This window comes from Camarhynchus parvulus, chromosome 1, assembly GCF_901933205.1.
Source record: "Camarhynchus parvulus chromosome 1, STF_HiC, whole genome shotgun sequence".
Classification (NCBI taxonomy): domain Eukaryota; kingdom Metazoa; phylum Chordata; class Aves; order Passeriformes; family Thraupidae; genus Camarhynchus; species Camarhynchus parvulus.
In genome coordinates, this window is record NC_044571.1 from 80,529,019 (window position 1) to 80,555,805 (window position 26,787).

Here is a 26,787-nt window from a genome sequence, read left to right on the forward strand (position 1 = left end):
ATATTTACAATTAAATGAAGCCTCATGGAAAAGAAATCAATATGCCATAGTACTGAAAACCATCAGATCACAGGACAGTAGTTTAAGACATGGTAGAGGTCTCAGCTAACATGACACATGAAATCACACAAAATATTAGCTGTTTAAGAGGTTACTGAAAGTTGAGTGGCAAAATTTCAGATGAAGGGATCTGATTTTCTGAGTCTTCTCTGTCTGATCTTGGTCATCCCGTGGTCCCTCATAAGAGTAAGCAGCACATGATCATCAGATATACAGACTCTACAAAAATGGTAATAATTTGGTATCCTTTCAAACTAAGGACATGATGAGTTTTCTTTGAGTCTGTCTTCATATTAAAAACACCTCTATAGAGACAAGGCATAGCAAGGGTAGATTTTGGTTAAAAGAATAATAATAGGGTCTTCATCTTGAAAGACATTTTGTGAGACGACTATATGTCTGACAAGATGTATTGCCTTGTTTTTATTCAAGTAACTAAAATCTTCTTGTTTAAATTTATTTGCAAACAGCTGCAAGGTTCAGCATGTGAGGAAAAGAATGTCATGGATGAGTATTCTGGGCTGGCTGCCCAAAACTTCTTATGATTATTATAGATCCTGCACATGGTATGTGACAGTTTTCCCATCTCCATGTCCATCTCAATCTTTGTGGAAAAGGAGGGCTGAGAGGTCTGTCTTGAGATATAATTATACAATCCAGGGTAAGTAACAAAAAGGCAACAACAAAATGAGTAACTGATAGAAACATGAAATGAATTCTGTTTTCCTGAAGAACTATGGAGATCACTATAATAATCAAGCTAGAAAAATTCAAAACTCAGAAAATAAATCCAGTGATTAGCAATTCTTACAATACAAAGCTGGGAGAAAACCTGAAACATTGTCAGTCTCAGTTCAGAAGACATCTAAATCCTGACCTCTCAGAATGGAGTACATTACCTTGTTAACATTACTAAATGCATTCAACTTGGTTATATTATTTGCAAAGACCCAGATTTTTTTGATTTTTTGTTTTTTGTCGTGATTGTCCTAGTGTTTTCAAATGCTCCATTTTTAAGGATTCTGCAAACTGTCACATTTAGTCTTCACTGACGACTATATTGTTCATATTTATGCTACTTCCTTCAGTGTGTCTGCTGCTGCCTGCACAGTGAAAGCTGCAATGGAAATTTGCCTCTTCACTTCTTCCCAGGCTTCACGTTGATCAGTTTTGCTTTCAATATCAAACATGGCATCATAGATTCCTGGGAAGGATTCTCCTGCATATTTGTTGTGGCTGCTTGGAGCAAAGATAACATGTCTGTAGGGAAGTTGAGGGGAAAAATAACAATATTATGCATTAGGAAAATAAAACATACATTTTATGTTTTAGAAACCAGCTGTAAACACTTGACACTGAAGATGTAAAAAAATAAGATAATTGCAGCAATAGTATCTAAAGTCCATGAAGTAAGAAAATAACATAAGCAACATCATAAAACTAGACTTGATTCACTGCCTCTTAAATAAGACTTACTTCTTTACCTGGATGAGAGGACCACTGAATTCCCTCCCTGCTGTTTCAGTACTGCCCTCCACACTACATTTGCTTGCATGGCTGTGATCTTAAAATTGATCAAATTGCAGGTTCTTCAACTATTTCACTTTCAAATAATAAGAACAGCTTCCTGAATTTCCTACAATTAAAATTATTTAAAATTACTCCAGGGCTAAACTTTTACATCTGTTTAGAAGCCAAATCAAACCAAGAGAAATTATCTGAATAGGCTTCCAACAAGAATCTTCCTCATTCTGTATAGTGTATCACACTGAAGTTTTCCCCAATGTTGTTTCCTCTTTTTATCTTATTCCTTCTGTCTCATGTACTTTTGTTGTGTTGAATAAAATCATTATAACTCCATTTAGAGACTTGTAAATCTTAAAGGAATTTTCATACCGTACTTCATGAGGAAAGTGAAAAGTAAGCCTTTCTCACCTATAGAACGGCCTGCCAGGTAATCCAAGAGGGTCGATGAAAGCCCTTTCTAGAAACATGAGCTGATCATTTAGTGATCTGACAGCAAGCAAACTAAAGGAAAAAAACCAAAAGGGAATATGTTGAATATGTTAGCAGTGTATTTGACCTACTCTTATCCCAGCATACACATCTGGATTTATAAGGGACAGTAGCTGGGATGTTGAAGTTTAAGTGTAGGCCGCAAAAGATAGCCCATGCTATCAGCTAACCTGCATAACAGAATTATGCTGATCTGTGCCATGACAGAGTCTGGTTCATAACTGGAAAGTCTCTTAAAGCTGTTTTTAAAGTCCAACTGACAGCATCAAAATACAGTGCTTCAGGTGTTTTCTCCCATGTTTCCTCTCATTCCTTTATTTCCTTTTCATGAGGATGCTTAGACCATTTTCTGCTTTTGTACAACCGTTTTCTAAGGACCTTCTTTTCCAGAAAGCCAGCTAGCCACAAATTACTTCAATAAAATTGCATTTGTTTTTATATAAAATCACAACATATCAGAAAAAGGAACCCTCTGATGTTAAAATCCTCTTTTAAGCCTTCTGAGAATTGTGTATTTCCGATGGTAGATTTTAAATTCCCTGGAGCAGAGACCATCTGTGTCTGGGTGCTTTTAATAGCCCTGCACATACTATTGATGCTTAATAAATAAAAGAACTGTGATGAGGTTATACAGAATATATGTGGGCTTGGTGGTTTACATCCAAAGTAACTTGTAGACCTTCAAAGGCATTCACCAATAAAAAATGATAAATTTTCTATCACGGTAAAACTGGAGTAATTCTACTACCATTAAGGAATTTTTTTTCAAGTTTACAGTGGTGTAAACAGAAACTGAAACTGGTTGGTTGAGATAAAGCATAGATTTAGGCCATCCATCAATAAAGCCATTTTGAAAATGTCACATACATGTCATATGTCACAAATGTCATCTTCTGCATAAGAGATTACTGTTAGCTTCTTTATCTGAAAGTTGCTGCCATTAAAAAGATGGCTTTTATTCTCAGTTAGTGTTCCATAAGGGTGAGCATATGGCTAAATTAGATTCTTCCCAAGAAATGGAACATACATATATGTATATACAAAAGGAAGTTTGGCTTGTCATTCTGGGCATGGCCTACAAAGAATAAATTAAGAATTAAGTCAAGTGCAACCTAGGCCTTTTGGCATAGGTGGTGCAAAGAATTTCTTGGAAGTTCATCATAAAGCACGCCACAAATACATCTTGTTTATTTCTTTTTTTCCATTAAGTGGCAGCAAATGAAGATTAAGTCCTCCTGAGCTCAGAGGACTACATGGAGTACTTGACAGGAAGAAAAAAAGTGTTGAACTTACTTATTGAGATTTATTTGTTGCAGTCTCTCATGAAAGCTAGCAGCAACTTCTGTAAAATTCTTCACTGCTGAAAACAGAGCATCTGGAGGGAGCAGGAGCAAATTATTTAACTTCAAATTCTGCAGATGTCATTTACCAAATCAAATTCTTCAATTAAAGCTTTATCTTCCACTGTGATCATGATCCTGCATTATTAAAAGTCTCACTGAAGGAAGATGACCCCATATTCCTACATTAAAAAGTATGTAATTCTGTGTGCAAACCTCTCTTAGACACAATAGCAGTAAGTATTGTTGTGAATATTGTTTAGTATTTGCTGCTTGAAGAATGTACAGAAATATCAAAAACTGGATCATGGAACCAGAATCAGACTGTTCAGGTAGGTCTGAGATTTTATAAATCCCGGCAACATGCATTTTACTGTTATATCCCTCCACACAGAGTTTTGAGAAAGAGTGAGAATGTTTGTGTGTGTGGGGGTGCATGTGTGTGTGTACACACATACACATGTATCTGATATTGGCCATTAAAAGCCAAATCCTAAACTGAATATTCTATAATGTTGCTAATTAAAAAAAGTTTCTCAGGTACAGCATTATCCAACACAATAAGCTGCAAAACAGCGTGATTTTTTTTTTAAGGAAACATGACAATGCTACATTGTTATCAATACTGGCGAATCATACATAGGTCAAAGCAATGCAACTGTGTTAGCTCTATTTGGCAGTGGCATAGTCCCCACACAAGCACGTTAGTGACAAAATATTCCCATTTAAAATTCATGGAGGGTATTGCTCTTGTTTTATTTACTGTTCATACAGCACAAGGTAGATACCAGATCATGACTAAGACATCCATTAATATAAGGCACAGTTAGCATTAACAGAGGAGCAATGTGAAGAAAGACTGTACGTACCAAAAGATACACTGTATGTTGCCAGCTCCTCTTCATGATTCCTTGACAAATTATAGATGATGTGAGCATAGTTGCTCACAGCTGATGCATAATCTCTACAGTCAAAGGGAAGCACAACAGAGTTGGCCAATTCGAACACCAGCCCTCCCCGTACCTGAGCTACTGTCAGATGATTCTTGAAAGTGGGATCATAAAACTGTTCCACAATTTCATAGGTTTCATAGACACTGTGGTAAACTGGATAGCTGCTGTATTTTTCCACATTCTGAAATGAAGGAAACCAAGCCAAAACAAAAGCATTATTCAGCTATGTCTATTTCAGTGTGGCTTAGTAAAGTTGAAGTGTTCTGGTCATACTAATCCTATGCAGCCACTATAGACAGTCTAAGGAGAAGAACTGGTCAGTAGCGGCTCTCTTAGACATCAACCTATGCTGAGATGAATGGTCATTTGGAGAAATGTCTCTCCACTGACCATGTACACAGCCCAAAGAAGGTACCTATGCACAGACACATAACTTTCAGTTGGCTAAATCCAGGTGAGTTTGGACTTCTTCTCTTGCTTGGATTCAATAATAATTTGTTTGTGTCCTTGGATATTCCTTCCTTTTCAGAGGAAATGACCACATTGAATAGTTTTCTCCTTGAACATTTCTCAATTAATGTTCTCTCACAGTATACTCCAGAGCCCAACCCATATTTTCAATAAAACACAAACCATTTTCAATTCAAAGCTTCGTAAAGTGTTAAAAATAATTTGAAAGTCACCATAAGCTACTCAGAAGTCCTTATCAGCCACAGGTAATTTTGAGCACATCCAAATGGACTCTGAGTAAAAGTCCTTTTGTCTAAATAACAAGTTGATCATTCTTACTTATTACATATTTGTTTTGAGGGAGCAGACAGAGCTATAGGAATTAGACACCACTCTGACAGATTGAACTGTCCTATTCTAAAAAGCTGGAAGTCTAAATGGCTCCTTTATACATGACGTTATTCAGGCAGTTACAAGGAAAACCAAACTACAAAGACACAGCCTTACCCAATTTTTACTGTAACGTGCTCTGCCTGAAGCAATGCCAAGACGTTGAAAAAATGCTTCAAAGTCATTGCCAGAACCCAGTTTATTTATTCTATAAACAAGAAAGAGGAAAGTGTCTTTAGTGACAATACTTAAGGCATAATTTTAGTTTGCTTCCAAGTATACTATGGCAGTTATTTATTTATTCAGCAGTCACTACACACCACATAGTCTTTCCCCAGTGTGCTCTTTGTCAACACACCATGAACTGCCTCTGACCCCTGAATTACCTGCACCTCATCAATTGCATTCTCTGAGGATCAAAGTCACCCTTTTTAGGGTGAGAGATATCCAGTTCTCAAGAGGAGAATGTACCTCACTGTCTTTTTATCACTGACAAGAACCAGGGACCTTCCTCCTTCCAATGAACTTCAACTACCCCAAGCTGTCAACTCAGAGAAGAAATCACAGTAGTACAGGAAGCATGGCCTCATGGAATAAAATCAGTTTTTGAGATCCTGTAGAAACCCCCTGGTAGGACAATGTTGTAAAATCCTGCCTGGTGTGCTGCTCCCTAGTCACCCAAATTCAGAGGCTTCCAGAAGACTGGAAAAAAATCCAAGGGAAAGCTGTTGAGTTAACATCTTGTGTAACTGCCACTGGCTTGTGCATACTACCCTTATTGTCTAAACCTCTATAAGCTAAAAGAACACGTTTAATATATTGCTTATCAACAAAGACAGGTTCACAAACCTGTTGTACAGTAGTGTATCAGCTGCAATCATTACAACTCTGGAATTTATACCAGCTAAGAATCACACCATTTCTCTTCAGGACTCAGCTTTTCAGGAGTATTTCTTTAAAACCCACACTCTAGAAGTTTGGGTTTGGGATGTAATGTTTGCTATGTAACTCATTCTCTTTCGTCACTGACCTGGGGACCTCTTTATATTCACTTGATGGATTTTTTTTATACCAGCTCTCATAAAGAGATTTTCCTTCAAAGCCCTCATCAGGACTTGGTATCTAGAAAAAAGACAAAGGGTACAATTTTAAAGGTTAAATGTTTAAATGTTACCAAACAACAAGTCAACAACCTGTCATCACACCAAGCCTATGGCTTAGGGTTATGAGTGAGTCATCTTAAGTCCCTCAACCTTTTTGCATTTCCATTTTAACACTTCAAATGCATAGCATTTTCCAGAATATTAGTTTATTTGCTAAAAAATAGGTAAATTTAGATGGAAGAAAAAACAAAGAAAGCAAAACATTTCAAGCCAATATTTAAATTATGACATTTCTTTACAAGATTTTCAGCCATTTAATTTAAATATTCAAAAGATAAATCCTTCATAAAACCAAAATATTTTGCTTTACTTTGGCAGAAAATTTCAATTTCTTCTTAGTTTAATTTAAAACTGTTTCTGCCTTCTTTCAGTTCACAAAAATATGCTTATGGATGCAGAAGAAACCTTAGAAGGGAAAAGTGAACAGTACCTGGTGTTTATGTCATCATAGCTGCTAGAGAGGTATACAAATTACAATCATTCTAAAGTTCATTCCTACTACTGACTAATTTGCAGGTAACTGAGCAGCTTAAACACTGTGGATGTTTCTTCATCTTTCCTTTATATTGGTGGAAAGATGAGGTTTTATTATTTTAAATCTGTTAAAGATTATTAATATATATTCTATTATTAATCTATCTATCTTCTATCTAAGAATTACTCCACAATAGGAATCAAATTAAAACTAATTTATTTGAAGTTTTGTTTGTGAAGAAAATTGCCCATAGAACAGAACTATGAGCATGAAAACTTTTTACCACAGATTAACTGTGGATGGGATCACACGGGACATGCTTCTTCATCAGCATTCTCCTCAGACATCAGCTACCCACAAGCCATGGTTACATGCATTCATCTGCCTTTGCTTCTTAACTTGAGAAATAGTTACACAAGCATTTTTACTGGTATTTAGGTCAAGATTTTAATGATGGCTCCTGTTGTCCAAACTGAGAGTTTGCTGACCTGATTTCCTGACAGTTCTGAACACCTTCACTTACCACAAGTTACCATGGGAACTGCAGGTGATCAACCCTTCTGAAGTTTGGGACAGAAGTCTCTTTATCTGAGTACCCACTTTTAACAGAGCTACATTTTATTTGCTGTCTTTTAATTGCCAGAAAATTATTATACTGATTTACTACTTTTCCTTTACTTTTGCACCAGTCTAATGCCAGCTTCCAAGAGATAATAAATTATCAAATGACTGAATATGTAAAGCAGATAAAGGCAGATAAAGTAAATTCACAGAATATATACAGTAGTTGAATGTACCTCACATCAGCATCTAAAATATATACAAAAACTAATTAGACGTTCACTGATTAATACAGTTAACAGAAAAAAAGCAGAAATAAAATGCCAGGCTCTAAGACCACCTCCCAAAGCAAGGAACATCTTACATTTAAGATGGTGTGGCTATTTCCTGAGAAAGGTCCCTATCTCTCAGTTCTGTGTGCCACACAAATGTGTGACAGCATCATGGTCAGAGACAAAGAATAACTAACAGGGTACACAGAAGCTGAGCACATTGACCAAACCTGTCACATCATAAAAAAACAACATGGTAGCCACCCTAATTTCTTCCCCTGCCTAAAGGGATCACTCTCCTGCTACCATGGGCATTCTAGCAGTTGATCTGTGAAGCCAAGTATATGCTTGTGTCTGTCCTCTGGTTCACAGCATGCTTTTATGCTTTTGTTCTTAGAAGGCATGCTTTCACAGGAGGAGTGGAAAAATCCCCTAATCCCTAATAGTTACTAATTTAATGGTATATGCTTGGAATCCCCTTATCTATCCTGGGAAAAAACTCCAGTTCCTTAGCTACTGACCTAGAAGGGGTACTGCAATCAGAAAATAAAGATCTGACACCATATTTTTACAGACAGAGCCCTATCAAGTAAGTGAGCACTGAACATACCAGCTAAAAATTTCAAGTGGTATTACCTTTTTAGTCAGACTGTAAACCAGGCTGTACATCAGTGGTGTGCAATCCACTCGCAGTGTGTAGTTTCCTGAAAAAACATGAAAAACTATTTGAAGAAGGAAGTTCCCTCGGCTGAAACTTCATGCTGTTATTTATTAGGAAAGAGACAAGGCAGCTACACTCTTTATGAGGAGCAAGCTGAGAAGAGTTTTCCTATGATCTTCCCGGTGCACTTTATCGGTTAGGTTGAATTAGAGCCCAGCTCTTGAAGTAAGTCTTAAAAGCTTCTCTTATGTCCCCATGATTCATGTGCACATTTATAAGAGAAGAAGCTGACTCTAAAGAGTTGCCACAGAACGCAGGGCACAACACTTCTTGTCTCTCTTATGACCTCCTAAACAGTGGGTCACTATTGTAAAGGACTTTTTCCCTGAAAAAACACGAATATCTGAAGGATACTTCATGATTCTAAGCCACAGTTTCTCCCCATATTATTTCTGAATTAATGCAACAAAAATTATCACACTGAAGGTCTCATGGATCATCAAGACAAAATCCCTCCCAGTCATACCACCACCACTATTCCTGCAAAACACAAGTTATATCCATGTACCTTCAACAGAAGAATCTGCATTGATATAAGCCACTCCCCGTGCTTGCAATATTTTGGCATTTTCCTTTGAGAAAGAAAAAAAAAGGAACAAAATGCTGATAAACTTTTTGTCCCTCAGAACTATCTTCCCATTCACAAAAGAAACAGCTGTTTCATAGAAGGATATCATAAAGTGCAAGGAGCTAGAGATTCTTGGTAGTTCAAAAGTAAACTCCAGGGAGAGAGAGATTGTGTGTGTAAGGAAAAGAGCGGGGGGGAGGAAAGAAGTGTTTCTTTCTAGTGCAGATTTCTCAAAGAGCAGCCACCATGCAAATCTCTTTTTGATCACTCTTGGTTTACCTCAGCCCACTCTGTTGATCCTAACAAGCCAAATTCCTCTGCATCCCAGCTCGCAAATATCACTGTTCTCCTTGGTCTCCATCCTGAAATGAAAGACAATGAAAATTTATTACAAATATAAAAGGCTGCTTGTTACATGACTAATGTGAAAACATATGGCATTTCTGGGGGGCTGATCTTTTACCATGATCTGTGGGGAAAGAGATATCCATAAGGAATTTTAACACAAACTTCAGTAACCTCATCTAATAATGATTTGCTGTTGTAGCAATCTCCACTCTATTCAATATTGGGCCAAATAATGTATTTTGTCTGTCACCTTTTAAGAAAATTTTCTAGACTCTAAAACTCTGATTAAGGAAAAAAATGTGCTGTGTGCAAATTCTTGAAAGAAAGCTTTTCTAATCTTCTTGCTCTGTTCAGTCTAGTATACATTGTATATCAGTGTCTACTCTGACAGAAAAGTGACATATTTTCATATCTATTACAGAATGTCTTTGACCTGTCTTTCAAATGCCAGATTTCAAAACTTAAGCAATTCCCCATAACTTTGACAGATCACCCTCAAAAGAAAAATCTTTCACTTGAAGTCCTCCATTCAATTTAAAAGCATGCCAAACAGAAACAGGATTTATTGCCCTGATGTTGTACCTCAGCCCAAAGTTTTCTGTGAAGCTACTGGAACCTTTTCATCTTTTACGCCCTTTTTTTTTAACTTAATTTTTTTTCCCATTTGCATTCCAGAGACAGCTTCCCCTGATATTCAGTTACTGGGAAAAAATGGAAATAAAACTAAATGTCAATAGGTTTTATGTGTAATAGCAGGCAAAGAACACTTCTCTAGCACGGTATTTATGTCACAGCTTCTCTCTATGGGATGTCAGACAGGGAGACAGCATTTGCTCTGACAGCAACAGAAACCTGGTGCAGCTGACATTTGTTCCTATTCTAATGCAAGTAGGCATAAGGTATTTTTAACCATTACCTCCTACTACACTTGCCCAGCTCATTCTCAGCATTACACTGACATCCTTCACTTATTCTTGAATATGCCTCCAGGCCACAGTCAAGTGCTGAGAAGGCTCTCAGTGTGGCCCTGAAGAAGTCTTTATGAGTTCACCACTGTGTCAGTATTATAACACCACTGACATATCCAGTCTGACCTACCTCAAATACAGAGTAGTCAATTGTACCTAAATGTTGTGTTTATTTCACCATCCCCCATTTTGTTGTTTCCCTCTAGGTGTACTTTCTCTTGAGCAGAAGTACTTCACATACACCAAGGTGCACAACAGCGTGTTTATTCAAGATATCAGTCTTGAATAAACATCTTGAATCAACATCTCTTGCATCAGAGATACACGTTTTTAATTTCAAGCATACATTTAAATCTCACAGAAATCAATGGGCACTGCTGAGAGTAGCTACTTCGATTTGTTTTATTCCTTTATTACATTACCTTCATTTTTCAGTTTTCCAAAGCTCCTCACAATCTCATGAACCACAGCTGCCCCACTCTGAGGATCAATGCCACCAAATACCCATGAGTCACGGTGGCCTCCCAGGATGACATATCTGTCTAGAGAAATTAATTTTGGTGGTTTACTTAGGAATATTTCTTTTCCTGACATAGAGACATTAACTTGAAGTAATTTCTAATTTTCCAAGTATGTATCAAGTAATAGAGATTAACAGTTTATATTACACATGATAGAAAGGAAAAAAGTGTTTTAAATTTCTGAAGACATTTTTCTGTATTTTCAGTCAGTGTTGAATAATTTGTCAAACATAGTAACTGGATCCCACAAGACTTAAAACTTCAAACTCCATGTTGTTAGTTCTATTGTTGAATATATTACAGGTTTCCCCTAAAGACTGAAGCATTTTTCCGTACTTCATAGTGTGCTTCATGGTGAAGCTCATCCACTAGTTTTATCTGTACAGCACAGAAATTCACAACATTGTGAATTCATGTGCTGAACGTAGTATTTCTCTGGATATATATAATCAATCACAAAAAGGGTTGTCCAAATCATGACAGAGATATGATTACTGAGATAAAATTCAGACTAGGTCTCTGTGCTACCATAATATGGTTAACAGTTGTGTTTTAGGCAAAAGGAAAGTGCTGCAGTCAGAAGATAAATGATGTTATCATCATTCTAGGTATGTCTATATATCTAGTTTTTTTAGATTATAAAACCACACTGGTTACAAGAGACTGTAAGATATACAAAAAGTCAATAATGGTGGATATACTGTCTTCCAATGGAACACAAAATCCATTCCCATGTTTCTTAGGGGAGAATATCCACTTCAAAATATTCTTTCAATTGCAAAGTTACTTGCCTGAAGACAAATATTTCCATCTCGGTTATGACTCTCCCTTGAAAATCAGCATTTACAGTGAAAGTGCTGACATACCCTGAACCATATGAAAGCCAGTGCAAACACCATTTCAAAGATCATGCAATACAGTATTTCAGAGAAAACTATATTCCTCATCTGCCCCTTGTAACCATGAAGTACATGTAGAGGTCACTGCTCTCTCAGATTATGCGGAAGGGAAATGATTTTACCTGGTTCCACTGTGCCTCTGATGGTACCAATCACATTGTAAATCCTTCTTACTTCATTGTTGCTATGAATATGCATTTTCACCTTTCTTGTGTATTAGGAAGAAAACACAAAAGAGAAAATCCACCAGATTAGATAATCAAACATCCTGACACCTTTCAAAAGTGTACAATATAAATAAAAAAGAAAGCATTTTGATCAAATTTCTCTCCTATTACACCAAGGTAAATCTGAAAATATTACAGTGTATTTTTTTCTGGATTCATACTTGCACAAATAAGAACAGCATTCAGCCCTTGACAACTATGTAATATTTCTGATGTCAATAAGATTTATACAGATAAGACTCCAAAGTATAACTCCAGAACTCCAAAGACCTATTGCTAGCAGCTCGTTTTTTAATTTGAAATATTGAAAGAAAAATGGAAAGCATCTTATGTTAAGAAGGTAAATAGTTCTAATGTTCTGCAGTTTGGTACAAATCAGAACTGATTCCATGTCACAGTTTAATCCCAGCCAGCAACCATGCCCCACACAGCCACTCCCCACTAGCAGAAAGAGAATCTATAGGGTAAAAGGTAGAAAACTCATGGGGTGAGATAAAGAAAATTTTGTACACAAAGCAAAATCCATGGAAACAAGCAGAGAAAAACTGTTCAACCATCTCCAAAAGAGCAGAGCCCCATCACAAGTAATGGTGACTTAGGAAAACAAACACCATCACTCCAGATGTCTCCCCTTTCCTCCTTCATCCCCCTCTTTATGTACTGAGCATGATGCCATATGGTCTGGAATATCCCTTTGGTCAGCTGGGGTCACCTGTCCTGGCTGTTCCTCCTCCCAGCCTCCCATGTACCCCCCACTCTCTCACCAGTGTGGCAGCACAAAAAGCAGAAAAGACCTTGGCTCTGTGTGAGCCCTGCTCAGCAATAACAAAAACGTTTCTGTATTATCAACGATGTGTTCATGAGAAATGAAAAACAGCCTCACACCAGCCACTGTGAAGAAAATTAACTCTAACTTAGCCAAAACAAGAACATTCCAGCACGCTCCATACTACTGCAGCATCTCAGGCAGTAGAAATTAATACAACCTGAGTTGCATCAAGAGATTTTTTTCTACGACATCAAGAGTTGTTTTTCTGTACTACAGCTGAAGGTGCAACTAACTCAGCCCCAAGGGTTCATATAAAGTACAGTATGATCTTTATATGAAGTTAAACAGTAAATATGAAGTCAGTACATTGTACTCAAGACAACATTAAAACACATAGACTTAAGTCCTAAACTGTAATTACTAATTCAGCTAAAAACAATCTGAAGCAATAAAACTGACATCAGAGTTTAAGCTCCTCTTTTTCTGGAAAAGCTGAGTGAAAAAAGTGCTTATAAGAAACAGTTTAATACTGCTTTATATAAGTTAAAAGGTAAGACCAAAAGCTGGACTCACATGAACTTTAAAGGAAACAAAAGTACTAAAAAAAAAAAAAAAAAACAAAAAAACCAAAAAACTCAAAAAACCCCTCTCAACAAATAGTTTATCAAAGGCTAGATGCTTTTCAAATGAAAGTGGTTCAAGACTAGCTAAAAACTAAAGCAAGGTGGTCATATCCATCCAGTCGAGACATAATGTACTAATGCTTTGCACTGAGCACATTTCAGCCAAGGAAATAGCCAGAATCAAAGGAATGATGTAAATAAACCTAGCTACTCTATCTTTGGTCAAACTCTATTCCTCTACCTGTTTTTTTCCCTGATCCCAAGAACATTCTTCTTAGGAAGCAAAACTGACCTTGAAGAGTAATCTTCTGTAAATCCAGGACCAACGTTGTAAGATACATTCAAATTTCCTTTCCAGCTACTATGAGGTGGTGCATGTCCTCCCATATTACTGTTATGGAAAAAAAAATCATTATCAGTTACAGAGCTCTTACAGCAGCACCAAACAAATGAGGACCCAGAAACTACACTATGCTAGGTCCCATATGCATGTAAGCCAGTGTTGGTCATTGTTTTAGACAATTTATACTACAAGCTTTGGCAGGAGAATAATCTGGAGTTTTAGCTACAGCTACACTAATACTAGTAAATTAACATAGAACAATAATCCTCAACACAGAGATCAGCTTGGAATGGCCTACAGCTACCCTGGAAGAAAATGTTGGCCGAAAGGCTTTGCATATAAACTGCCTCTTGTAAATGGTCCCTGGAACATTCTACTGCCTTGAACTGCATTTGCATTTGAATTAGCAGAGAGCATCTTGGGCCATTTCTTAACTTAACAGCAAAGGCAGGAGTTTAATGGTGCCTGTCCCTGCACACTGTTTAATCTTGTAGCATAGGCAGTTGATGTGTGTCAAAGATGGCTAAAGTAGAGAAATACGATCAGTCCAAGCCACCCTTTCTTGTTCCATTGTCAGAAGTGCCATGCTTTTCCTGTTAACACAACTGGAAATGCAGTAATTCAGTGGATCGCGATCAACCAGACTTATTCCCTTGAAGGACTTTTATATTTGACATGAACCTCTGAGACACAAAGAAAGTATGCTGTATGTTCTGGTTCTTGGGAAGCAGAATATATTTATTGTAAATGAAAGCATGTTTTTAACTGTAAATATATACTTCAGTCCACTGAACAACTTCAACATGTGTTCGGGCCCTGAGTAAATTGTTTATATAAAAATATGATAGCAGGAATAACAAGATGCTATGACTTCTCGAGACAAAAGTGAAAACAAGGACCCAGTATTTTTAAAGGATTTAGGTTTCATTCATAATTATTAAAACCAAGTTCTAGTACTATTTAATACTTATTGAACAGAAATGTCTGGCTACATCAAATTTATACATAGTAGTCTGCTCTATCACTACTAGTTGGCAGTGGATAAAATAGGTTTTTTAATCTATACCTATATTGTTATGAGCAGTTATCCTGATAACAGTGATAACTATAAAAGTTTAAAATAAAAGAAGACTTGGAGACATATTATTCCATATTAAATGACCATTTCCAGATAACTCTGCAAATACCTCATATGTAATAACAGAACCCACACTTACCTCCTATAGAGGTCCTAATAAGAAACAAACATATTATTTCAACAGCTACAGGAGAAGCAGAGTGCAAAAGCCTTTTTACTCTCTTTTCAAATACTCCCATGACTTCCAAAAAACAATCTGCTAAAAATAGCTCATGTCTCCCATGCACTTACCGCAGTAATGCCTCTGCATCATGATAGCCAATAGGATGAACTGGAATTTTTGGGAGACCGACACCACTGCTTTTGTCTAATCGGTACGTGTATTCTGAAAGCAAAAGGCAGGTACTTTCATATTTACAAGTCTCAGAAGGAAGCTGTACAAATCTTAGCACAGCCTTAACGCTGGAGTCAGGAATAATAATTTCACTTTCCCAGAAGCTGAGCTGACATCTTCCCAGTAATTTCATTTGCGCTTTACCAACATACTTTCAGAGACACTAATCAAGGTTCCCCCATAGTGTCTGCAGGCATTCATATGAAGATGGCTGGAAATTTTTAAATTATTTGTTCATTTTTTTTGAACTTTTTTTTTTTGAGTTGAAATACTTTTACATAGAAATATTTCTCTTCATGGGAAAGAAGTCCAGATTAAGCTACAGATAAAGAACACAGCAAAGAAGAAGCCCACAGTGTGATGCTCGGAACATTCAGCTGGGAACTAAAAAAATTGCCAGCTGATAAAGAGATGCAGATAAAATCTTACACACTGGACTACTGAATATTCTGATTGCGGTTTTTGTGTACAGAACAAAATCTAGGTTTTGTTCTGACAAAGCTCAAATACAAATAATTTTTGTTTGCAAATCTTAATCTTCATGAACAAAAGCATATACAGAATAGTTTCCTCCTTAATGCAATATTCGTGGGAACCCTTTGTGATTGAGGGAGACAGGGATTCATCTGTGTGATCACTGACTCTAGAATGAGGAACCAGAAATTTTCTTCATGGTCCGCTCTGCCGTGCTGCTGTTTTGAACATGTATCCCCTTCCAGCTCCAAGTTCTGCTGCCTAGAGGCAACACAGCCCACCATTTAGGGACTACCTTTCTTGAGATGATTGCCTCTCTCAGATGCGCTGGCCCAAGTCCGGGCATAAATAGTTCTTAATGAGTTTCCATGAAAATGATCTGGTTTAGCTGCTAAATGAAACAGCTTGGGCACAACTCAAGCAGCTGAAGAAGCCTAAGGTGAAGGTGATTAATACAGATCAGTACTCTAGGGCTCCCCTAATATCCTCTCACTTTCCCTCATGTGCCATTTACATAAGTGGCCTACTGCAGTGAAACCCAAAGCTGCCTTTTAGCAACAAAGACTAAGAAAGGAAGTGTGCTGTTTGTTATAAGGGAGAAAACATCCTCTGTCCTTTCTTGGTACCAGACCCTCAGAGAATGCCTTCTCTAGAGTCACTCACCTTTTGCAGGATAACCTGGAGTCAGAGGATCCCCTGCTCCATTCAGGTTTAATACATTCCCACGCTGGGCTCCTCCACCTGGAAGGTCCCAGCCATTTGGATAAGGATCTACTCCAGGTGCACAGTAGTCAGCAGGGTCAGAGTACAGAATAATTCCCTTGGCACCTGCCAATTCAGCATTCTTCACCTGTAAAGCACATCTCCAGTCCCTATCCAGTCCTTTATAGGTTGACTCCAGAGTTCAAGGGGCAAAACAAAGTACAAATTACAGCGATTTTTCCTCAGGATCTTTTACAGTGCTTGGGATAAGTCAAGGGCCCATAACTGTCTCATCATTTTCTGAAACTTATATATACAGATATCAGATTTCATATGAGAATAAAAGGTTTGCTCTTGCTTTGACTTTTAGTTAGCAGATAACCCCAGCAACATGGAAAACATCCTCCACAGTACTGCTACATAACCTGAGTTTGCATTCTGTCATCCAGATCAATACAATCAGCTGACTATTGAAATGTACACAGCATGAACAGAAAAAACTGTATCACATTAATGCAACAGTATCTTTCAGACAGTCCTGTACTTACCTTATTTACCTAAATGATCTCTGAATGGATCTCAGGATCTGGTCTATACAGGAAAATTATAATTGGAGAGTTTGAAACTGCATTTGGCTGTGAACAACACTAACTCCAGGGAGCCCACATTTTAGGCTCATTACGGCAGAAGGACTGACCTGCATGCTGTTTTAAAAGTGTTCTTGTGTGACTTTATTATTGCATAATGTACATCATTCTGACATCCCAATCTGGTTTGCTACTAGATATGACAGTGATGGATAGTGACAGAGTGACAACTAATCCTCAACAGTTTTAAATTTGGGCATTTTAACTGAGAAATATCATAGCTTTTTTTTCCATTTTTTTTTTTTTTTTAAGGAAATACAGTACTTCCCTTCATCCTCTACACTATTTTTGCACACCATTAGGAAGTTTAAAAAGTTTCAGTACAGTTCTCCAGATTTTATATAGGCTACCAAATTCTTCAGTATATAAGCAGTCATTAGAAATAATACTGTAAGACTGAGGACATCCCTTTGTGTAATGAGGGGAGGGCATATAATTTCCAAACCACAGGAAAACTGCCTCTGTAGATATTAGTAACTCTAAGATACTTGTGTTTCATTTTAAGGAAAGATTCATACACAGTAATACTTGCTTCAATTTTTAAGTCTTTTCCATTCAGATAGTATCTTGAAGAGTGGTAAACAATTTAGTGAAAATATAATTTGACCCAGAATATGAGTTATATACCACTTCTCACCGGTGAAAATTATATGTATGTAAACCAATGAGTTATCTACTTAAAAGCTTCACACAAGATTAATCAACAGCATATAATAAAAACTGGCATCCAGTGAATTCAGTGCTTGACACCCTTAGGTTACTGACAAATGCAAATTATAGTCCTGCTCAAATTAGGGTCAAAATAGTTGTTGAACGAGAGCCGAACACTCTTAAAATAGACTGTCTTCTTACATCTCTTTTGAGAAAATAACTTAAAGAGTATGCCTGAAGTATGTACAGGATTATTTCCTTTCCTGTTAGGTCATGGAAATCTGTGAAAACTGTAGTTTAGAAATAAATTTATATGACAGAGACATTGAATAACCAAATACGGAATTTAAAATAACTTTCTTATAGCTATAGACTCTCTCTGGTGTACAGAAACCATTAAAAAGAAACAGAATATACACATGGTAAATAACAACTGAACCAACAGGGAAGAACAATCTAGTTCAGAATAAGAGTGCATGACACTCTATTAGTGATATTTTGGAACAATTTATTAAAATATGGAACATTTTCCAACTGATTTACTTTTATCCTAGAAATACTAAAGAATCATCTTTGAGCACAGGTCTATGGAAACTCCATTACTCTAAAATCTCCAGAACACCTTAGGGAAATGTTTCAGTCTCCTGAGAACACTGAAGGGCAGAACACTGAAGGGCAGTTGAAGTGGGAGTAACACTGAGAAGGGCAGCAATGCTTTTATACACAGGGATTACCTTATTTCCTCTGAAGATCTTCCCGTATCTGGCAATAACAATCTTTCCTGTACAGTTAATTCCCATGTCACGTTCTAACGTGAAGAAGTCCTCGGTGCGGCCATAATTCACATACACCAACTCACCCTGAGAGAAAGAGGCAGGATTTGAAACAATAATGTCAAAGAGCATGTTGAAAGGAGTGTGTGAACTAATAAGATAATAATGGCTTTTAACATAAAATTCTTGGCCAGCAAGAACTCAGAAGAGCTTTGGCCCCACTGAGTATTCCCACTGAGGAGATTTATACATGCTCCCTTCCTGTGCTTTTTGCAGTACCGATGCAGACAACAGCTCACTGGAGAATGCTACTGCTAAAAGCACTAGATAAGTATCTGGAGGTCTTGTCAAACTGTTATGTAATAAGGTGAAAATAAGCATGAGATTTTGAAATGACAATCTTGTCTTTAGGTATTGTTTTCATTGGAAACAAAGTTTTTAAATTTAATTAAAACACAACAATTTCCTAAAGAAGGAAGAAGAAGCTTTTTAAACTTTTCATCATTTCTCACATCTCATCAAACCAAACAAAGCAGTGATGTTATTCTATCTTTCTTGGGTGATATACTATGATAAAAGGTCAAAACCCATTAATTTTATCTTACACTATGTTCCAAAATTCCCACTGCAATTCTTGGAACACTCAAAGCTCTTATGTCCTAAGGTACAGATTATCTGCCTGGTTCTCCAGCTTTCTTTGAGTGTCTGAGGCAAATACACACAGTATTCCTTTTGTTTTCTGGATTTGAACAGCTTTATAACAAACATCACAAAGTACATGATTGATATGATACTGAGCTGTGTGAGTAGAAGCATTAGCATCTTGCTAGATGGAACTTTAAAGCAGAGCCTGGACCAGGGTTCTGTCAACCTAAACTATTCTATATATAGAAAGGAAAGATATTGAGAACAACACCAAGAAATTCTAATCTTACAAACTATTAATTGAAAACCTAATGATCATAGAACAGAAAACTCCTGCTACACAGGCCAGCTTTTTCAAAGAAAGCCCATCAGCTGATACCATCTGTATAACAAGACAAGAAGGATTAGTGTTAAATTCAGATCACAGCAACACCTTTATCCCCAGCTAGAAATGTCAGCAAAAGCTTTTCAAGCATACTCAACACTGTGCAGCTATACCTGTCAGTGTGAGCCTTGGACAAGCAGCATTTTGAAAAGTGAGATTGTCCATTTGGCTGGGTAAATATAAGTCTATTTGTTCACCAACATGGGAAGCAATGGCGCATAGTTACAGAACTGTCTGGGGGGGTTTACAGCAGCAGCTGATATTAAAGATTTATTACCACAGTTTTTAAGGAAAAGAAAAAAAAATCCAGCTCTGACTCAAACTAGAGGAAAATATTAAACATATATATGACTGCTCAATTTGAACACTGCTTCATCACAATAATCCCAAGAACACTGGAGCTAGGTCACCTTTCCTACTAGTGATAAGGTGGGTTTTGAACTAAAGCCTAAGGAATTTCAAATTATTCTGTATTGCTCTCTGATATTCTCTGCTATGGTACAGTACACTGTGGTATTCCATCTTTTCCATTTCTATGATTTCTATTTCTGTCTCTGCTTCTTTTCCTACCTTTATTTCTTTTACTATGTAGCGTTCTACTATCTTACCTCGGGCACTCCTTGGGCTGAAAAGGCACTGTAGGGTGGCACCACATCTCTAACAGCCTCATATCCTGGAGGAGGAGGCTCAGACAATGATGTGTTGAAAACCTAATAGGAAAAGGAATAACGTAAACAAGGCAATGTGGAAAAGAAATACTTTCTATTTACAAGAACATTCCATAAGCATTTGCAATCTAAAGGATTCTACCTAAGAATCCTTTAGATTTCTACCTAAGAAGAATTCTAGAATTCTACCTAAGAAGTGGCCAAAATTTTAGCAGGCACTGGGCATCCTTTTCGGTAGGCATTCTCAAGGTGTGAACTTACAAATCCCATCTTCACTCTTCACAGAGAATCCTGCATAAATGAATACAGGGTTCCCTAAAGTGGTCTGGGTACAGCAGATAAAACCAGGTTAGATCACAGTAGTAAAAATGCTCACATTCTATTAATCCCTGAAGCTTCTATGCACACTTCAGCCAGTATGTAATGAACACATTCCCTTTGTGATAGCACATCTTGAGACCTAAATTCTAATTTTCTAGAAACTGAATTTAGCTGAATCATTGGTACTGTATAATGAATCAATGCAAAGAATGGTGCTGACCAGGGTTTCTTTCCTCTTTTTAAATAATACAGTAATTTTCAAACAATTGACTAACATCAATTAATTCTCTTACCTAATTTTTTTTAATCCATATGTCAGGATGCTGTATGAATCAGGGGAAATATTAGTATTCCTAACACATGAAATTCACTTATTATGAAACGAAGATGCAAAATATAAAAGCAAACTGGAATCCCTGATTTCCATGAGCTTTGTACCAGGCCCAATACCATTAAGTGAACAGAGGACAGTTCTCCCTCACAGTCTTCCCAGGTGTATGAAAATTATTTTGTTCCCTAGTTGGAAAAACTGGTTGTTCATGTACCTCATTGCCATGCTCATCAATTATTGAGATGTAGTTGGGCTTAGTGTCATCAGGGTAAGAGAGCAAGACATCATAATGAACCAACTGAACCGAATCCAAACCAAATTTCTTCCACTCAGCTTGGATTTGCTGTGCCAGATGCATATTTTCCTTTGTTCCTGCTAGGTGAGGAAGCCGTGTAAAATTGCTAGAGAAAAGGGAGAAATAAGCAGGGTCAGGCACTGAAGGTCATAATCAGAACTCCTCTTAGCCTAGCTGGAAATGAACCTCATAGAGATGATCAGATATACTCAGGCTAAATTAGGACCAAGACTTTTCTGCATCTATGTATTGTTACGTTGTACACATAAACTGAGATGAAGGGTTTCAGGCTGTCCTGATTTAGCACAGGTATTTAGATCTTGCTTGCAGTATGGTTTAGCAAGAATGGTGTGATGACACCAGCTTTGGGGTCTTGTCCTTTCTTTACTCCTTGTCTTCTAAGCTACAGTAGGCCCATTCCTTCCTATGCACAGTAAGACCTTATCACTGTGAAGAGATAAAAGAACTGAGTACAATTATTTTTGTGTATTCAATTTAGAAACGTGCATAATTTCTCTGGTCCTTACTTGTAATTAACTAGATGTTCTCCTTGAATCACACAATTTTAATTAATTTTGGCACGAATACTGGTTTATCTGAAAGTTCACTCCTACTGTGTCTTGTTGGCAAGTAAAAAAGAGTGAGTTTTGAGTACTGTATAAACAAGGAACAGAAAAACTCAACAGTTTGTGACTTAAAAGTCATGCCAGCATGAATAACAAACAGTGAAAAGAGCATAAATAATGAACAGCCCATTGTCTGGGAAAAAAAAAATAAAATTGTCCAGTCCAGACCATTGTGAAAGCCCAGTTGTGAAGCCAGCTGAAAAAACCCTCAGTTGAATGAGGCTGTCATCATGATGTCCTCATTCTATCATATGACCATGCCATTAACATGCCAAAGAAACATGTGTGGCAGCAGCTGGTGTTAATGAAGGAAATTCATTATGAAGGGGTGAAGAGATTAGGAAAAACTTAAATTCTGGAGTTCAAATAAGACCAAATCCATCAAAGAAATCTACTTTGAAAGAACTATACATATAGAATAGAAACAGAAATAAATAGAAATAGGTTTGCTTATAAGAGATCTACAACAATCATCTAGCCCCACTGCCTGACCAATTCAGGGCTGACCAAGTTAAAGCATGTTATTAAGGGCATTGTCCAAATGTCTCCTGAACACTGACAAGCTTGGGTCACTGACCACCTCTCTAGAATGTCTGTCTCAAGTCTGAACATCCTCTTGGTAAAGAAATTCTTCCTCATGTCCAGTCTGAACTTTCTCTGGTGCAGCTTTGAACTATTCCTATGCATCCTATCACTGGATCCTAGGGAGAAAATATGCTCACCTCTTTTGCCATGTCCCCTCCTTAGGAAGCTGTAGAAAGAAATGAGGCTGCCCCTCAACCTCCTTTTCTCCAAACTAGACAAAATCCTTAGCAGCCAAATGTTGCTGGATAAAACCATGTTCCTCTGATCATGCCAAAATCTTAATACTGTACTAAAAGTCACTGTTATAGTGACAGTATCATCTTCTGGATGACATATACTGAACCAAGAGCACCCTTACATGCTATTGTGAGTGAGAATTTTTGTTTTCTAAAGGAGTTACAAGTGTTTAAGTATCACATTTTCATTAGGAGTTGATTTATTCAATAACATTTTCCTGTACTACACTCCCATTTAACTGAACATTGTGGTTTTCTTCATTTTCTCTTCTCATCTGACTGCCTGTACTGGTAGTTCTGAGAAGTGACAAAGCATCTGCTGTATTTCACTGCAGGACTGGCCACATGACAATAAATGAGGTACAATGCCTTCTGCTTACATAGAGACGGAGTTTAAAGGGCAGGAAGGCCCTTTCACAGAGCTGTTTAACAACAGTTGACTTTACAAAAGCCAAAACACAGGTTAAGACTCTAAAAACTCCTAAATCTTTGGTTTTGAATGTGTATGTTATAGTCCAGTACATGACTGCTACATAGTAGAGACCATACTTTTGAGCTAATTTATCTGCAATTATTTGCTCATGGCAAATACACCTAAATTGGAAGCAGCAGGATTGCTACAGTCCTATAAACTGAAAACAGTCTTTTATAATTTAGTTTTGCACAACTCCATGCTATGTAATCAGACTGGGACTATGAGGCAAATCCAAATTTGTTGATTATTCCTACAATAGCTGATGCTCTTTCTTTACACTGAAAGTAAATTCCTATCAATAAACTATGACTTGTGGCCTATTACTGACTGGAATAAATAAAAGATTTTAACAAATACTACACTCTCTAAAGAGAAAAATAATCCATTTACAAGATCTCTAAAACAAATCAGGTACAACTACTTGCAGTTAAAGCTTTTAAGTTACTAAAACAGAAATATTTATTACATAGATTAAATTTTAATAACTTTAAAACACTGATACTGTAGTGTTCCATTATTTTGAATTGTTTTAGCATGGCAAACAAGTCAGAGAGGTGTTTCTGCCCCTCTACTCTGCTTCATGAGACCCCAGCTGCAGTGCTGTGCTCAGCTCTGAGACGCAACACAAGAAGAAGAAGGACAAGGACTTGTTGAAACAAGTCTCAGAGGAGGCCATGAAAATGATCAGAGGGCTGGAGCATCTCTCCTGAGAAGAAAGGCTGAGAGATTTGGGGTCATTCAGCCTGGAGAAGGCTCCAAGACCCTATAGCATTTTCCAGTATCTGAAGGGGGTTTACAAGAAGGCTGGAGAAGGACCTTTTTCAAGGGCATGTAGTGACATAAGAAAGGATAATGGCTTTAAACTGAAGGAGGTCAGCTTTAGATTGGATATTAGGAAGTAATTCTTTACTGTGAGGGTGATGAGGCACTGACACAGGTTGCCCAGAGAAGCTGTGGATGGCTCATCCCTGGAAGTGCTCAAGGCCAGGCTGGACAGAGCTCTGAGCAACCTGGTCTAATGAAAGGTGTTTAGAACCAGAGGAGCTTTAATGTCCCTTCCAACCAATTCTATGATTCTGTGATCACTGGTCTGGCTCCCACTTGATTTTTTTTTCCTTGTCTGAACTGATTAGTCTACACACTGCTTACTAAAGAAACTGCTTGATGTTTTCCGCTTTCATTTCAGCCATAAATGCTGTCCTCATGTCCTCATGAGTACTCAGAGATGTCTTCATATCTGTAGGTTTTGCAAACCAGCCTGTACAACACATGAAAATACCAAAGTAAAAACATCAGAGCAATATTCCCATGACACACACCGCTTCTCTTTGGTGTCACCACAAGATTTTCACTGTTTTATATTTCAGAACTGTTTTCATTTCAGCACATACAAGCAGCTACAACCTGACGCAGGCTGCAAAGTGATGGCAGTGTTAGTCCCACAAATGGTAAGAGAACTTATTTGTCTAGGTAGACGTCAACTGATATAAAATACTATCTTACATTTATTCATCAGTTATTTTCCTGTAGATGCTAAGGAGACATATCTATCATCCTTGAGCACCAGAACATCAGTCATATAGTTACCTCAATAATAAGGCAGCAGCTTTAACAAAAAATGCACAAAAACACAGGTACACTATGTAAGGAACAGATGTCTTGTAATTCCTTTCTCACTCTCTGGAATGTCTGGCTTCTTTCTGGAATCCTTCCCTTTCTGAGCAAGCACTGCCAGAGTAAGTGATGAGAGGAACAGCTGGCTAGAAAGAGAAGTGTTCCTGACATCTGTTTTAAAGTCAGACTGGACACATTCAGTGCATGTGCAGCAGCAGCTACATGGGTACTGTGAATGACAGAACCAGTGGGTTCAAGAGGGTAACAAGCTGGCACCAGTGAGGCACTGGTTACTGGCACAGTGAAAGGCTCCACATGAGAGAGGAATTCAGTCGGGGCTTCCCAATGGCAGCAATCCCAAGTACATACCAAATGGCATTGCAAAATACAAGTGGCTCCTCTGTTTTCTTTCCTTCTGTAAACTCATCATGATTCATATGTGAAACCAAAAGGAAGATAGGGATGGGCAATCTCTTGCAGCAGCAACCCTCAGTCCTGCCCGCTTGGGACGAGGAGCAGGTGAGACACTGAGAGACTATTTCTCCCTTCCTGTCCGTGCCCCTCCAGCCCCATGTTTACCTTCCTGCCTCTCTGGCTGCAGCTGGTGCTGTTTCAAAGCAGCAGGGTCGAGGGGTACGTCTTTTGTCCCCTCCTCAGAAACCCTGCGCCCCTTTTTCTTGCCCACAGCACTATTTTACTCCTATTTACTTGAACAAAAAGTAAATAGAAAATCAAGCCAAAGACACAAAACCCGTTCTCCTGCGGAGGAGCGGGACATCCCAGAGAGGCTCAGCGACTGCCCTTCCCGCTGTGAAGGGCGGGATCCGCGGAGGGTGGCATCGGCCGGCTGAGCACGGACTCACCTCGGCCCTCCTTGGCACAAACCCCCGCCCGCTCCTGCCCCCACCCCGGCTCCGAGCCCCGTCCCCCGGCTGGACGAGTCCCCGATGCGAAGGAGGGTTAGTCTGCACTCTACCGATGAGGAACCCGAGGAGGAAGAAGCCCGCCGCCGCTCCCAGGACGACAGCCCAGAGGCGGCCCCTGGCTGCCCTGGGGCCGGCCGACTCCGAGCGGGCACCGAGCGACGTGCACATGGCTGCCGGCCCGGCCGCCTCGCCGCCCGCAGTACCCCGGCCTGAGCCAGGCCGGGAGGGCCCCGCTCTCCCGCCCCGCCCCATCCCGCCCCGCCCGGGGTAGGGCCCTCCCGGCGGGCGGCCGCGGGGTGAGCTGTGGCTGTGCTGTGGCGGCCGCTGGGTGAGCTGTGCCTGAGCTCTGGCAGCCGCTCCGGGCTGCCCACCTCCCCTCTGCCAGAGCCCTGCCATATCCGGCTGCCCCGTGTTTCACAGAGCCACAGAATCAAATGGGTTGGAAAAGACCTCTGAGGTCATCGAGTCCAACCTACGATCTAACATCAGCACATCAACAGGACCAGGCACCAAGTGTCACATCCAGTCCTTCCTTTAACACCTCCAAGGATGGTGACTGCACCGCCTCCTTGGGCCCATTCCAATGTCTAATCACCCTTACTGTAAAGAACCTTTTTTTAATGTCCTGACTGAACTTCCCCTGGCACAGCTTGAGGTTATGTCCTCTTGTTCTGTTCTTGATAGCCCGGGAGAAGAGGCTGATCCCCACCTGGCTGCAGCCTCCTTTCAGGGAATTGTAGAGAGTGATAAGGTCACCCCTGAGCCTCCTTTTCTCCAGGCTGACCCCCAGCTCCCTCAGCTGTTCCTCATAGGACATGCACTCCAGAGACTTCACCAACTTCATTGCCCTGCTCTGGATACTGGAATGTCCTTCTTCAGTTGAGTGGCACAGAAGTGGATACAGGATTCAAGGTTTGATCTTCAAGGTTTGAGTACACAGAGATGATCACTTCCCTTTCCTGCTGGCCACACTATTACTGATACAGGCCAGGATGCCATTGGCTTTTTTAGCCACCTGGGCACACAGTTCTTTTAATTTACTACAAAGGGCAGTGAGAACGCAGAGCGATGGCTTCCACAATCAGTTTGCCATGGATTTCTCACTCTATGCCGTGCCATGCCATCCTCCACAATCCACGCACCAGAGCTGGCAACACCAGCAGGGCAAAGCTGAGGGGGAAGAAATGTAAAAGCAAATGTTTTAAAAGATACATTTTAAGAAACATTTTACTCCAATACCTAACACACTCTGACAGTCTATAAAGCCTCTTCAGAGAGATACCTGCCCCTGTGA

At 38.8% G+C, this 26,787-nt stretch overlaps 1 protein-coding gene across 1 annotated transcript; it reads right to left on the bottom strand.

Annotated features, from left to right (window-relative positions):
- On the bottom strand, positions 1-25,661 carry LOC115905180 (putative N-acetylated-alpha-linked acidic dipeptidase). Its single transcript, XM_030951306.1, has 19 exons — positions 25,544-25,661; positions 24,103-24,211; positions 20,951-21,137; positions 20,025-20,126; positions 18,348-18,473; positions 16,277-16,463; positions 15,037-15,130; positions 13,617-13,715; positions 11,828-11,913; positions 10,708-10,827; positions 9,249-9,331; positions 8,910-8,973; positions 8,317-8,384; positions 6,240-6,331; positions 5,327-5,417; positions 4,286-4,550; positions 3,370-3,451; positions 1,996-2,088; positions 1-1,320 (listed from the first exon to the last, which is right to left on the bottom strand). The coding sequence occupies exons 1-19, from the start codon at positions 25,659-25,661 to the stop codon at positions 1,131-1,133; spliced, it is 2,256 nt and encodes a 751-aa protein (XP_030807166.1). The 3' UTR covers positions 1-1,130.
- Between the last annotated feature and the right edge of the window lie 1,126 nt (positions 25,662-26,787).